The 15,159-nt window shown below is 37.5% G+C and overlaps 2 protein-coding genes across 3 annotated transcripts in view; both read right to left on the bottom strand.

Moving 5' to 3' along the window:
* The window catches only part of cdkal1 (CDK5 regulatory subunit associated protein 1-like 1), a 202,282-nt gene extending 200,870 nt beyond the window's left edge, over positions 1–1,412 (bottom strand). Inside the window, exon 1 of one of the 2 annotated variants that reach the window (XM_063880271.1) lies at positions 1,261–1,412. Coding sequence is in view for 1 of the 2 variants with exons in the window: in XM_063880270.1 (XP_063736340.1) it covers positions 993–1,049 (57 nt within the window). In the remaining variant the exon portion in view is untranslated. Of the gene's footprint in view, positions 1–992; positions 1,154–1,260 lie in introns of those variants that run through there. The other variant, XM_063880270.1, reaches the window with a different exon arrangement.
* Positions 1,413–5,298: 3,886 nt separating this feature from the next.
* On the bottom strand, positions 5,299–13,418 carry LOC134862152 (transcription factor E2F3-like). The gene is made up of 8 exons (XM_063879890.1): positions 12,860–13,418; positions 10,776–10,896; positions 9,896–10,026; positions 9,525–9,613; positions 8,077–8,235; positions 7,706–7,820; positions 6,859–7,000; positions 5,299–6,386 (listed from the first exon to the last, which is right to left on the bottom strand). The coding sequence occupies exons 1-8, from the start codon at positions 13,139–13,141 to the stop codon at positions 6,091–6,093; spliced, it is 1,335 nt and encodes a 444-aa protein (XP_063735960.1). The 5' UTR covers positions 13,142–13,418; the 3' UTR covers positions 5,299–6,090.
* Positions 13,419–15,159: the final 1,741 nt, after the last annotated feature.

The raw sequence follows: 15,159 nt of genomic DNA, 5'->3' as shown, positions 1-15,159 counted from the left end.
ATGTGTGTGTATGGCTGAATAATAACAATTATTTGTGTTTTCTAGTAATCTTACAATTATTATTCTCAATTAATGAATTGGTAATTCAGTCACTAACATCAGTAAAATGTGAAAAATGCCCACCGTTTTCTGAAGACTAAAGTATGTTTTCTGACCATTTATTAAATGTAACATTAGAAATAAAAACATTTTATTATTTACCAAGATGAAACTAGCAGGTTTCAGGCATTTTATAAATAGTTTAATCATTTATCAAAGCTCCATATAACGTTATGGAACACTGACGATTTTAGGAGTAATTTGGAATTAAAATGAAAAATGCATTACATTCCGTTATTGAAATGTTTCCTTAAACTGTATTTAATGTACAATATGTATTTATATATAGCATCCTCATGATTATTAAAGCAGAGCCCGTGTCCACTGACGCACACGTGAGGTAGCCCAACTCATCCAAACTGAGGAGCTGTCGATTAAATGGAGCAAGGAGCTCAAACGGTTTTACCAGTTCATAGTTTTGACTATTTCAACGCTTATTGTTATAACTAACTTTGCTTACTCGCTGGTGCAAACACGTTTCATTATGTATATTATAGATTCATTGAAAATATGCAGCAGAAAAAAACAACCAAGCATGAATGGCAGTTGTTAAAAAAACAATATTAGCTCGCTAGTAGATGCTAAGTCAAACAGCCCCGATACGTCAGATATATAACATTAAGACTTACAAGACATGACAAAATGAAGCAAAAATCACTTAAAAACCAAAAGAAAACACGAGCTACTCCCTTACTTAGTCGTATAAACTGAATGTGGCTTTTCTAACCAACTACCTTATCAGTTAGCTAGTATTAAATCCCTTATCCTCGCAGCTAGAGTCGACATTACATAAAAAGTAACAGCATTATAGGTAACGTTAACAGAATGAATCATGCATCTTATGACTACTCATCAAATGAAGGAAAGTAATAACTACGTAATGAGCTACCTACCCAGCTGATGCTGAATGTTTTATTTTCTTCTGACCTTTCACTGTAACCCAACCGCATGCGCAGGGTAGGTGATTAACGTTGGTCGATACAAATGATAAACACGTGTGAAAAAATATTATTTGACAGACACCTAGCAACCTGTGGTCCGATGTGTAGTGTAACATGGACAAGCTAGCTGTTAGCTTAGCCTCTCCTATTAGCTAGCCACTACCCACGTGCCCTTATGCTGGACAGCCAGACCCTTTGAGATGCAATATAGATATCTTACCTATGTCGCAATGTTGTTATGAGTTAAAATATATTCAAAGTGCGAGGATAAGATGTTGTAGAAATGGAGAATAGTATCATTTACACCATCAAAACAGTTGTCACAACTCTCAGACCGCCATACTTTTGCGTAGCAACGGTGAGTGTAGAGGGACAAACTAGACACGTGTGAATTTTACAGAATGGGACATTGTTAACATAGTGCATTTGGTCTTGTGGTTTTGGTCTTATTATAGCATGTTATAGGGAACACTGGTATGGTTAAATTGTAAAATTATATATGTATGCACATATTATTTTCTGTTTATACATATACAGATGTATAAAAAAAATAAAAATATATATTTTCTTTTATGTTGTGCCTTTTTAACTGGCTACTAATAATTTAAGTTCAAGAAGCCAATATAATATCAGAGGGATATTTCCCCTGTGTTAACTTTCTACTACAGTGCAGTCATCCCTCAAGGCTAAAAGTTATACTAAATAAATAAATCAATGTATCAATCAATGAAGGATAGAATTAATTTAAATTTACTGTGTGTGTTTTACAGCATAGCCAAGATGTTGCAAATATTTACTAAACAGGAAATATTTGCCTATTTTTATATGCAAACTAATGTCGGAGGATGTGTATGTATATATATATATATATATATATATATATATATATTTTAATGAGAGTATAGAATGATTGTGCAAATAAGGTTTGAATAATTATAAATCACAAAAGTTCTGATATGAAGTTTTTTACGAAATGTAAGAATCCTGATTGTCCTTTACAATATCTCCCTAATCATTACGTGAACAAATCTTTAATCAAACTCAATATGTATGGAATAATTAAGATCAGTGTATGGGATAGTGGCATTAGAATGTGCCAGATTCCCCTGGACCAGCTGGTTAATATTATACAGCAGGTTGGCTGTTCCATATGTTTGTGTATATCCCCGATTACTCCACTACTTGTTCTACTCGTTGAGCTTTAGTTTAAAAAAGTAACAACAAAAAAAAAACATGGTGCATTGTGGCTACAAGTCATAAGCGCCAGTGTCTCATAATGGCCCCCAAGCTAAGCAGTCTCTAGAACCAAGCAAGACATAATAAACAAACCACCTTTTTAATGTTCATATTGCCTTTATTCAAATGTTCAATTACAAACACCCAGAGTACAAAAAAACAATTCCATGTATTCCTCCCCACAAACCAATACAACTCAACTTTATCATTTAACAGATGTTAACAAAACTTGTATAACTGAATAACATACATCAAAAACAGCTAATTTGTTTACCTTTAAACATTCAACAGCACACGATACTCACCCATGCATTCAAATTGTGTTGTGATATTACAGCTTTTTTCTGTAATTAGTGGAAACAGGCAGCAATATCATAATTCTACAGTCATTTTTTTTCCTATAAAATAGTTAACTTCTCACATAACCTTTACAGAATATTTACCCATCAGTATATTGTTTTTGGTAACAGCCTAAGAATAACCCTAGGAAAATAGCAAGAACAGTGCTGTTTCAATCTTCACTACAGTTAACACCACATTAAGCCAAATGATATCTTTCAGGAAGGTCAAATCACACATCAGAATCACACATTAGAAATTAAGAAGCTGTCATTTTAAGCCCCCCATAATACATTTTTCAGAATCACTGGCAATGACATTAGCTTAAGCGGTGCATTAAAATCTTTAACATTCCATCAGAAACCCATGGAAAGGTACAATCTTTCCAAAAATCCTGTTTCCATCATGTAAAAGTGGATAAAACATTGGGACCAGATTCTGGTCGCTTGAAATGGATGAAGGAAAACATAATTACTCATGTAAATGTCATTGAAAATAGTACAACTGTGGTCAGGGAAATGGGGGAAAAACATTGAGCTTGATTTGTCCTTAAACACATAAAATGCAATGATATAAATATGTCTATAGGGAAACTGTTCTGTCAATCAGAGCATTTGTGTGCATTTAAGTCAAACATTACATTCATTTATAGTAGCAGCAATATCTATCAAAATGATGCTTACTAAGAAACTGTATTTTCTCCAACTGAATAGGTAAAGTTCAGGTTAAGGATTGGGTTTTGATTTAACAAAGTCAAAAAGCTGTTTCAACAAGCTTCGACAATTTCCACAACAAGAAAAATTAGCAAAAAAAAGGGGGACAGACTCCCTTACATCCTTCCAAAAATAAAACGGACACACGGTGTCACAGAAGCAAAAACCCCCTGACACTTGAGCAGAGGACACAAGTCACTGATCCTGGTTCAGTGATGAACAGTATGAAGCCATTGCAATGTCTCCTAATGGCCAGTAAAGCGCAGATAGGCCAACCGTGAAAGAATGACTGCATGTATGCATTACTGAATATGTACTACTTTAGGGATGCTCTGGATTTTACAAACAGAAAAAGAAACAAATTCAAATTAAATAACTTATGGGGAAAAAATATATATTGCAATACTGCAATTTGTTCAATTCCACCCATCACATGAGCACCCAAAGATTCAAATTTAGGATGCGACAGCATGAGACCGGTTAAAGAGCTAAGGCATACTCAATATAATAAGGGTATGAGTGAAATCAAACATCAAAAGAGAAAAATCCGATGTTATTCCACATCACATCTAAATTATACAAGGGTAATTTTTATGACAAAAGGGTATTCAAAGACTCATACACACCATGGCATACCTCTATGCCCTATTACTATTGTTCAACATTAAGTGAGAGGTAGCCAACAGTACCTTGTGCACTGAAAAATTTAGAAAACTGTACATCAATTTACACATGGCAGGCTAACTCTAGCAAGCTTGATCTTTGACATAACTCACACATGCTGCACACTCAAGTTCCCACGCACACATCAGTCAGGTCAGGAAAGAGTTTACACTAACAGCAGCAACATTACCTGCAGCCGCAGGTTTCTCTGGATTAGAAGTCAGGGTGTTAGACAACATGTTTGTGTTTAGGCATTATCAGGGATCAAAGACAAGAAATTATTAGCATTCAGCAGTAATGCCATTACAACACCAAAGTAAAAACACATCTGGACAGCTCTTAGTTCACCAAGAACTCCATATGGCTTTTCTTGATTAACTTCTGTTCATACTCAGTGGCCTTAGACAAAACTATTACCAAGCCTGGCTTGCTGCACTGAATTTGCTCAATTTATCAAATATGATATGGCCTTTTTTCTTCTTTCCTTAAGGTGGTTGTATCCTGGTTATGTAGGGAAAAAGCCCTTCATCACATTAATTATTTAGTGGCTATCCAGCCTTGTGTTGTCTAGGCGACATTCATATCAATTTCGAGAATATTAAAATCTAATAAAATTCATCAATTATTTAACCTAAAAAAGACAAATGCACACTTATCCTGTGTCCTGCACTGCTTCCAAGACACATCAAGTAGCCAGGCTACATCAATAAGTGGTTCAAAGTTGAATTTTACAGATTTGCTCAAACCACAGTATAATTTTACGGGACAGTCTGAGTGAGGGGGCATTAGCTTAAGCAGCTATGGCAGCTTGTGCTGATGAAGATGGGGTGGGTGGGCAAAAGCAACAGCAGCCAAGATAGTGGATGTTTGGGTCCTGATTTCCCAAAGCATCAGCAAGAGAATGAGTAAGAGATGATATTCAAGTTTGCATATCACGTGTGCTAATGGGCCACACTTGCACAAGTACATCAAGTGATGTTTGACCCCGAATCGCCCAGATATGATGGCTTTAGTGTGTGCTGTTAACACGGGGGTCATAAAGTTAAACATCACAAAGTGAGGTTGCCCACTTGATCAGTGGATGACAGGCAAACCAGGTGAAAAGAACGAAGGTCCCTTAATTGTACTACTAAATCCTTTTTGAATATGATATTATAATTATCCCTGTATCCTCTTTAAGGCCAAATAGCACAACAGGTAACCTGACATGTTTCTGAGCAGGAACAGACAGGTGACCAAAAGCTGAGCCTGCGTAACCTAACTGTATTTTAACAACTGTAGTTCTGAATGCCGTGTATCAAAATAGCTGTTTTCTTTTTATATTTATTTGTCTTTCTAAAATGTTTTACATTTGAACACACAAAATGCTTACTCAACAGTCAGAAGCATGAGCTTTCAATCACAGAGTCTTGGTGTAAGAGAACGCAACCATTAGGCCCAGCAGCACATGGCATTAACACATCAGGATGAAAATTGACACCTTACAGGAAAATGCATCAGCGGGAATGCACAGATCAACTTGTTTTCTTTCTTTTCCGAAACAACTTTTTGCAGGCTTGTTAAATCCTCATTATTGCAGGATCCTTCAAGATTTAAACAGTAAACTTTTGTGTTTACATTACTCCTGAGCACTGTAGATATATGTGTGTTAATGTCAGGTGGTGGGGAGGATTTTTACCTTCCGATCTGCCCTGTCTTTGTCCGTCTCTGTACAGTGATGAGTCACATGAACATAACGCCATACAGAGATTTGGATATCCCTCTTATCCACATCTATACATGATAAAACAGACAAGCTTTCAGATTGACCCCAACCTCCAGCTACAGGAGGCCTTACAGAGGCTGACATAGAATAGGGATATGTCTTAACTCCGACCAGTTGTGTCTTCGTGAGAAATCATGCAAGGCCTTTTATTCCTTACACCATGACAGAAGATGGCATTTAGCCCCACTGGGATGGAAAAAAAGGCTTCAATGATTCCTTTCCATCTATTAAGAATGGGTTTGCACTAACTACACAGTAAGTCAGAGGCATCAAACCCCTCACTGATCCTATATCACACTTCCATGAACCTAATCTGAATTGATATGAGCTAATGCTAGCTGCACAGAAGATCATCCAGAACAAGAGAGGGCATTTTATCAAAGTCACATGCGTCAAACAAGTCGCTGATTCCCTGGTCATCTCCCAAACCCAAAAGGTAGTCATCCTGGTCGAGAAGAGGCGGTCCAAGGTTTAAGAAAGGCCCCAGGGACGCTGGTATCTGGTCTTCTGTCTGCTGGAGGAGACTGGTGTAAGGGGACGAGATGGGGGACAGAGTGGTGACCGAGACTGCCGAGGAAGAAGAAGGTGGAGCTAGGGAGGAGATTGAAGAACTTGTCGTGCAAGTTGGACCTGTGTGAGAAGATAGGAGACAAATAGTTATTATCTCTGCATATCCAAGTGACCATAAGTTCTTTATATTATGGTGTATACTGCACTAGGGAGTATTTTCTTTGCTTAATGCAAGCACCAGTGATTCACAGCTTAGACCAAAAGTTGCATCTAGCACCAGCTGTTACATTATCCACAAGAACTGATGTTGCTACTGACAACATGAAGTAAGCTTCTTAAAATGATTTATGTGCTAAACATAACAAAAATGTGTCTTGTCTCAAATTGGTATTTGCAAAAGATTCTGGCAGGAATCTTTTTTACAGGATCCTTCACAAAATATTACAGACTGTCTTGATTAGAAATATGTAAAAACGTTTTAATTATATATAAATGTGAGCCATGTTTCTTTATCTTCAAAGAGAAAAGGAAGATCAATAAAATCTCTTCACATAAGAAAACTGCTGCACGTCCCTGTGTATCTGAGACAAACCTTGAAGGACTTTGAGGAAAGGCGAGTTCCCATTGATGTCCGTGCTGCCGTTTTTTACAGGACTCAGAGGATCATTTTCCTCATCTGGACACAGAAGGACATCTATAGGACCCTTTGTGCTGGTCAGATGGATGGACAAACTCTGGAGAGGATCAAAAATGAAGAGTGTTTCATTGAAAGCATGAACAATTGACCTCAACAAGCTACGCCTTTTGCGTTTGACCTCAACTTGGAAACGTTTTACAAATGTTATATAGCACAAGTACCAAGATGTCATTTTGAAAAATTCTGAAATTACACACTAATGTTTGCGAACATACATACAATAAAATATTCTGTTTCATAAAATGTTTCCCTTTCCTAAATCCCAAATAAACTTGGAATCTTCCACACATGAATCAGCCTCCTTTCACCCCTTAACATTTCCTCTCATTCCCACATAAACCATTAACAATGCTAGGCCCGTAAATAAATGATGAACATAGATAACTTGCTGATTATAATCCTGGTTGTTTATGGTGAATTACGTCAAGAAAAATAAATTGTATGATACAGAAATAGAGGTGATGTGGCCTAAAAGGTCCGTGAACACTTGTTCCTTCCTAACAATTGCCTAACTGTTTTAAACTCATTCAGACCAGAATATCAATACGGATAAGAATGTCACAGACCCTGTCTAAGACCTAATTATTTATACTAATATTCTGAGTAAGGCTAGAAGTCCATTTCCCAAAAGGCTAACTGTCTTGTTAAGGGAAATATATACAAGTCACAGGTCAGATGACAAGTGAGAAAGAAGCAGAAGTTAAGTCGCCACAAATATGACAGACATCTGGTGTACACATACCTCATCAGGGTCTGGTACTTCTAGTTTGGTGTCTGTAGGCGCTTTGACGACAATAACAGTCTGGTCTTTGAGGTTTCCCAGCTGTTTGATGTCTTGGTATGTTACATAGGCATATGTGGAGAAAAGGTTAAAGAAATAATGCTCTACTGCCAGTGCATGTTAATACCTCACAAAGATGTTATCTAAAGAGAGTTGGAATCTTCTCTGGTATACTTTTAAACTGATTTGAAAACAACTTCACACCAACAGCAATTAAGCCAGGTTTACCTGCAGATTTATGAGAAGAAAGTTACAGGAGGTTTATTCACAGAAAAAAAACTAGAAGCTAAACAACTTTTTGAAATACCTGTCAACAAACAACAAAAGGATATTTCTGGTTGCTTTGCAAGTCGCTCATGTGTCTCATATCCATGCTACATCTCTGGATGAGTTGCTCGAGCCTCTGCTCTTCTTCTGCCAGTGCAGAAACTTCTGAAGTTAGGATCTGTCTCTGGCTCAGAGCCCCCTCTACCTCCAACAGACTACAACCCCTGTGAGAGAGGGAGAGAAGAGTGAAGAGGAGGAAATAAAGAGATGTAGTGCTGATTCGCCTGACATTACTGTATCTTACTCACTACATACTTACTGATTTTAAACATTTGGTACAACAGCTTGAACAGTAAAAAGTAAAGCATCTAACATTTTTCTTTCAATTACCATTTGAGTGGATACACCAGAGATTGGTTTTAGAATAGGTCTGCAATATTTTATCTGTACGCTGATACTGCAGAAGATAGAATTCGGATGCAAAGAATTGTATTTTTCTAAAGATAAACATATCCCGGGTTCCCTGTTTTAACCTATAAACATCCTCTTTAAAAAAGGCAAAGGTGGTCTAGAAATAACAACAAGGAAGAAGGTCAGATTTAAAATCGTGTTTTGTAAAAGCACACTGAAATATTTTGGCTGTTTAAAGCTTTCACAAAATCCTTTGACAAATTTAACACAATACATTTTCTTCTGACCTATCTTAGTTAAGTGTTTGTTATGACTTTTTTCTTTATTTTAGCAAACTCCCAGTCTAAGCACCACATCATACCCCAGACAGGAAAAAATATGGGCCTTATTTAAAAGAAAACAGAGAAACAGTATATCATAAAGCAACAGAAGGATTGATAACTGAATGCATTTGTAAGCATAAAGTGTTAAGCACAGAGCCTTAATGTTTGTTCTTAAACTGATGTGCACTTAGTTATTACTGAACAAATGAGGGTATAATTACATTTTCAGGCTTGAGTCTAGAACATTCAGGCCTCCTAATACTTTGATGTGGCAACAGTTTGCATGCAGCCATCTGCCTTTCTGTGCTCTACAGGCCGAGGATCACTTTAAAACCTCTTTATACGTCAAAACTTATCGTAACACTTTTGCCACATCAACCCAAGATACTCCAAAGTTTTTTGAGACTAAAATAAGTTTGATTCAGGTCTGAAAGATGTCTCCACTTTCCAGTATTTTTTTGTGGCACTAATTAAAAGTCCAGTTTTGCACACACACCTCCACGGCAAAGTAGACTAGTCTCAGTTTCACCAGTTTATTTTAGCCATGTTAATCATCACAAATTGATATTCGTCTTCCGTACTATGTCTGTAAGATCTGTGCCTGTGCTACCTGTTTACCTTAGGATATTTAATGCTGGAACTTGTAAACGTTTCCAACTCCACAACAATTAGATAAAGCAAAAGATGGAGAGACATAGAGAAACCAAAATAAGAGGAATGTGTTAAAATATGCAAGAATAAAAAACACAAGACAAAACAGATAGAGTGAGAACACTTACATCCACTGAATGTTGTTCTTTGATTTCTTCTTGATGAGGTGAATGCCTTCTAGTACATTGGTGATGTCATACAGCCGCCTTTTCTGTACCTAAATGAAGGATTAAGGAACATAGTAACTCCTTTAGATAGAGCAATAACAACCCCTTAAACAAACCCTTTCACAACTTTTTTTAAACACTATAAGCGGATATATTGGCTTGAGATAACCCTGGTACATTTTCTTGCCCGCCTTATCTTTTGGTACTGATGCTTAGAATTCATCAGAAATGTTGGCAGCATCATTGAACAGTATTAAGGAGAAACACATTACCTGTTAGGTAGATTCTCTCTACATAACTACCAATCTTTTTCTGTTGGGATATGTAAATACCTGTAAAGTTTCAGCTGCGAGGTTGAGGTCCAAGACGCCATCAGAAGACTGGGCAAGAAGGTCCACAAACTTCTTTGTCAACAGGCCCAGAGAGGTGTCATACCGAGTCTTCTCTGGGGGAGACTTTGGGGCTATAGTGGAGGAAAAGTAGAAAAAAAGAAAAAAAAATAGAGACAGTACAATTAGTACAGCATTAGAATTAAGGTTGAACTCATTTGAAAGGAAATTAAAACGATACATTTCCTAATAAACAGTTTTATTTGGAAGGAGGAAGCACAAGCACGGTTTGGAGGTTTGACCGTAATGTGAAAAAAAATCCATCCAGTCACAAGACTCATCACCCTGACTACACGCAAAAAACAAAGAAACTTCTTCATTTGTTTTTATGTGTGCATTCTACATTTCTTATTCAGGGAAAATAAAAAGACCAATATGACAATTGTTATGTTGTGGCAAAACTACTGCTTTACTAAAGAAATATGAAACGATGGTATTCCTAGATATGAAGCGTTGATGCTACTGCTACGCCCACAGCAATCAAATAGTTAGTGGATTGTGGGTATTGTGTTTAATTAAAGAAAATATAATCTAAATATTTTTGGGAGATGAATGTTTAATGCTTATTACTCCTACATTTACTATGGAATTACTCTCGTCAAGGGCTGGGTTAAACTGTTCTTAAGAGTGAAAATAAAGTGATTATTTAACCCTCTATCAGATCACACGGTCCAGTTTGTTCAGCTCAATGAAAATCTGAGTTGGACCTGAAACAGCATGGACACAGATCTGTGTATGGAACTCTGTGATAGAATGCCACTGAAACATTGTGCTATAACATTTGAGGTGACCTGTACAAACACAGCGGGACAGGGTTTCTTACTTCTGGGTGTCTTTAGCCTTGCCCCATTGGCCACCGCGGCCCCTCCTCGGGCTCTAGGAGTCCTGGCTGGTTCTGACTGGTACTGGTGGTCTGAATCATCAAGCGCCAACCGCCTCTTAGCCTATAATTTTAACAACACATAAGGCAGGTTTGGTCATTTGGCAGGCATATCCTCTTTATGGAAAAGAAAAATGATGTATGACACCAAATGTGTCATTATTTGTATCTGATGGAGTGAGTTATCTCCAGCAATCACAACAATTAAAAATGTTAAATAAACAAATGTGCGAGAAAAATAAAAGTGTGGAAAAAATAAGTTTGTAACTTCATGTACATTCATTGTGAAACTAATTCCAATGTAATGTCCCATTTGGTCCTTCAAACCAACAAAACGTCATTCTTATTTTGACTAGTTCTTTATAATTTCCCAGGAGATGTCACTAAGATTGTCATAAAGGAGTTAAAAGACAACATTATGTTTGTCAAAATGCAAGTGTAACATGGAGAAATTATGTTTATGATGTTGCACAAACCCAGTGGTTGTGAATTCTTCTTTTCTGATCACATTGGCCAAGACAAACCCTAATAGCTCAAGTGTGAGTCATACACATGGGTATGATCACATAGCTGCACAGTAATGCCAAAGGAAACCAATACAAGTTTAAATACAGAAAGCAGATATCCCCAAAATCAACCCATTGAATTCAATATTTTACAAGCTTGGCTCCTGTCAAAGAAATGAAAAACAACTCATTTCCGGCCCCTTGTTAAACCATTAAGGAAAACCAAATAAAAATGCAGTTTTGAGACTTTATTGTCTCTGGATATAATCCATTGTTCACACCATGGTTAGGATCATTTAGACTGTGTTCAATATTCCAGGTAATTCCTGCACAGCTGAATGAAGGGAACCCTTAGACTTATGTTGGCCATAATCCATCCTGTTTCAACTGTCTGAGCAGCTCACTAGTACCAGGGTGCTGTTCTACTGCATTTACCCCTTAAACCCATGTGGAAGTAATCAATTAACAATCCTATTTTGGGTCAAAGTATAGTTAACCAAATATTGAATACTTTACTTCATCTTGTCCAAGTCTGAGGAAGAATAATATGCCCTCTGTTGACAGTCAAAATGTCAGCCATTTTATATCAGCAAGCAGCTCCCCTCACCCCCTTGCCTGGTCATAGCTGAAGCTTGAGATACAGTCTGGTTTAGTTCATGAAAGATGAATAGCCAGGAACAAACCAACACCCTGAATGCTGCTGAAACTATTTAATGTGGGTTGTGCAGAATGAGAACACAGGAAATGTGCAATCAGTTCTAAAGCAGCAACAAACTCGAGTTTCACTTTACTTGGCATAATAAGAACCATAGTGTTGTACTTTATTTACAAAAAGCAGGATATAAAGCACTTGGTCAAAAACAAGTCAAGGCCGACATCGAGTAATGTTGTCCTTTGATAATCAATACTGCTACTAGCCTTGAAAGCTAACATGTTTAAGAGCTTCATCCAAGTTGGCTTGCATCTTCAGAGACGACTGGGAGAAATGTCTATCGAGTAGTTGAACTGCAGCTTTAGTCAAGTTGAATCCCAATTATTTCTAAGTTTAGCGCCTCGTGTCCCGTCAGAAAGCTAACATTTAGCTAACTAAAAGCCAAGCAGCCCAACAATCCCCCAACCCCCAAATTAGGGCACCAACTGCAGCAACTAGGCCATCGCTAACGTTACTCATCTCCTACCAATATTTCCATCTGGCTGCAAGGGTGAAGCGGACTCTAAAGCACCATGAAGTTAGCATAGCACGCTATAGGACGACTTGTAAACGTTTCTGTAAATGTATAACAAACTTAAACTCGACGTGTGCTTTAAAACATTCAACATACCACATAACTAACCCACTTGGGCAACTTAGCTAGCGGTAGTTAGTTAGCCACCTCGCTAGGTTAAGGCAATGCTCTGGCTAAGCAGCTAATGTTAGCTGCCCGAACAACAAGCTCGGCTAGCCTAGCAAGCTAACATTTTGTCGTGTTTGTGGCTAGTTGTAGCAAGCCTTATGTTAAAACGAGCTGTATAGATTATTACCGGCGGTCTTCCCAGAGCGGGTCGTTGTCCTGCTCCGTTTGCTGCAGCTTGTTGTGGAGTTGTGTAAATGTTGTTTATCGAAGGTTCCGATAAACACACATTTGATGTCTGTGTAACGTTGCAAGGCGGTGGGGTGGTTATTATTTGGATATAGGTAGCGTTGGTTTGACTGGGGTTTAAACGATCCGTAAGAGTTGTTAAAATTATATTATTGTCCAAATGAGAGCCCCCGACCCCCGCTAAAATCACTTTGTCCGAAGCCGAGGAGATCCCTCTTCTCATCTTGCGTATTCGGGGTAACCCCTTTCTTGTCTCTGTACTTTCAAGCCCGTATAGCTGCTAATCCTCCGCAATAGTTACAAAAATAATCAGACCGAAGTAAAGATGAAAGTCTGATTGATCGACTTCTGTAAAGTATTTTTCCTTAAGAAAGTGCATTAAGGCAGATGCAACGGATTAAAAAGTAGCGCAACTCTCGGTTCCCCCGTCTAGAAATGGCTTCAGGAAACGGCCCGATGAATGAAGGGATACGGTTTACGCGCTCAAGAGCCCTCCCGCGAAACTCAGATTTCCCGGGAAATTTTTAAACAGAATCTACATGTCAGAGTCTATTGGCTGTTCAGAGATGAGTTCCCACCCACATTACAGCCGAACCGGCCAATGATATCTTAATATATTGCGCGCCACGTGTTCATTGGCAGTTGTAAACAGGCAGCGTCATCTGTCACGCCTTGTGTGTTCACTGACAGCACGCTAAGTGGCGCAAGCGACCGATTGTGCTGACGAGACAGGGCTGGAGGGATATTTTCAGCCCATGGTGATAGGCACCCTTTCTTAACTAAATTCAGAGTGACAAGATTATTTTAGGGCATAAATTGCAGAACCTTCTTCTTTTGGACCCTATATGAATGCTTAATTTCAATTATTTGATTATTATCAACATTATTTGCTAAACAAGTGTGTATAACATTACATATTACATTTCATTTGGCTGATGTTTTTATCCAAAGCGATTTATATTAAGTGTACAATACACTCACAATTGTCTGTCTGTCTTGAACACAATTCAAGAGGTAGGCCTATGTATCTCTGTTATTTTTTACCATCAAAGAATCTCAGATAACAGCTAAAGACAAAGACAAAAAAGCTGAATGAGGTAAACATGAACATTGACATTGATTCCTTTTTAATTTTATTCAGAGCATGTTTATTACAACATTAATACTTTTCATTTTTCAATGTGTCTGATTTTTACCATAGAACATGTCAAGTGCATTGTTGACCTGAAGCAAATGTTTAATTTGTTTAAAACAAATATTAATACATTACCTCATCAGATAGGTATTTTGTTGTATTGAAATGTTTTGCATTGCAATAGTAGGCCTGCAGTGATCTGGTCAAACTGTAGAGCTCTCACAAAAATGACTACAAAAAAGCATCTGTGACTTTATTAACTAAAAGTTACCAAACAACTGACAACAAATTAAATATAACCCATCAATTGAATACAGTCAATTGCATTTATTATATTCTAAATCCTTACCAATAAACGTTAACATTCAATGCATTTAATTAAGTACTGTACGTTAACTGCTGTACTGTATGTTTGAATGTTGAAAGTTTTACTTGATAACATGTTTGGACAATATATATTATTATTGTACAAACACCATATGTGATCATTTAAATATTAACTTGACCACAGTTCACATTACAGGTCTAAAACCTGTTTTGGAGGCCAAACCACACTTATTGCTAGGACCCCACATGATCAAAGGTAAGAATGCACTGATGGGCCTGGCTTGTAAAGAAAGTGGTAATTGTGGCAGTATTATGACATACATGTTATATAAACATCTCTTCAGCTAGAGGTTGCTTGAGCTCCAACATGGACCTTCAACCTAAAAGTAACTGAAATGTTAATTATAAAAAGGGAAAGGTCTCTACCCGGATGTTTTTTGTAGCTGATCCTGACGTCTGACCTCACAGCAAGAGGAAATAAAAACTCATGGCAATCTATTCAATGCCACATCAATTGTTTATTTTTAGGAAAGGCTAACATTCTATGCTTAGTTTGTGTCTGGTGACTCACACAAATTTCATCCTTGAACTAACCCCTTGCAAAAAGAGCTCATATTTCCAGGCAGCCACTGACAAAGCTTGAGATTCTAGGGTGGATATAACAATGACTGCATAGAAATAATAAATAGTATTTCCTACAGCTAGCCCTGCAAGCCCTGGCATGGCCTCTATGAAAAAGAAGGTTAGTATACTACAGATGACCTTATACCAATATAATG

Source organism: Eleginops maclovinus, chromosome 3, assembly GCF_036324505.1.
Source record: "Eleginops maclovinus isolate JMC-PN-2008 ecotype Puerto Natales chromosome 3, JC_Emac_rtc_rv5, whole genome shotgun sequence".
NCBI classification, from domain to species: Eukaryota; Metazoa; Chordata; class Actinopteri; order Perciformes; family Eleginopidae; genus Eleginops; species Eleginops maclovinus.
The sequence above is the reverse complement of the archived record's forward strand: the minus strand, read 5'-3'. Positions and strand labels throughout refer to the sequence as shown.

What these genes read in the sequence shown, in the direction of transcription:
- LOC134862152 (XM_063879890.1), bottom strand. Translation starts at nt 13,141, where the DNA reads ATGAGAAGAGGGATCTCCTCGGCTTCGGACAAAGTGATTTTAGCGGGG. An exon ending in TCGCAGCTGAAACTTTACAG is followed by an intron (nt 9,614 to 9,895) that starts GTATTTACATAT and finishes TCCTTCATTTAG; the next exon opens with GTACAGAAAAGGCGGCTGTA. An exon ending in AAGTACCAGACCCTGATGAG is followed by an intron (nt 7,001 to 7,705) that starts GTATGTGTACAC and finishes GATCCTCTCCAG; the next exon opens with AGTTTGTCCATCCATCTGAC.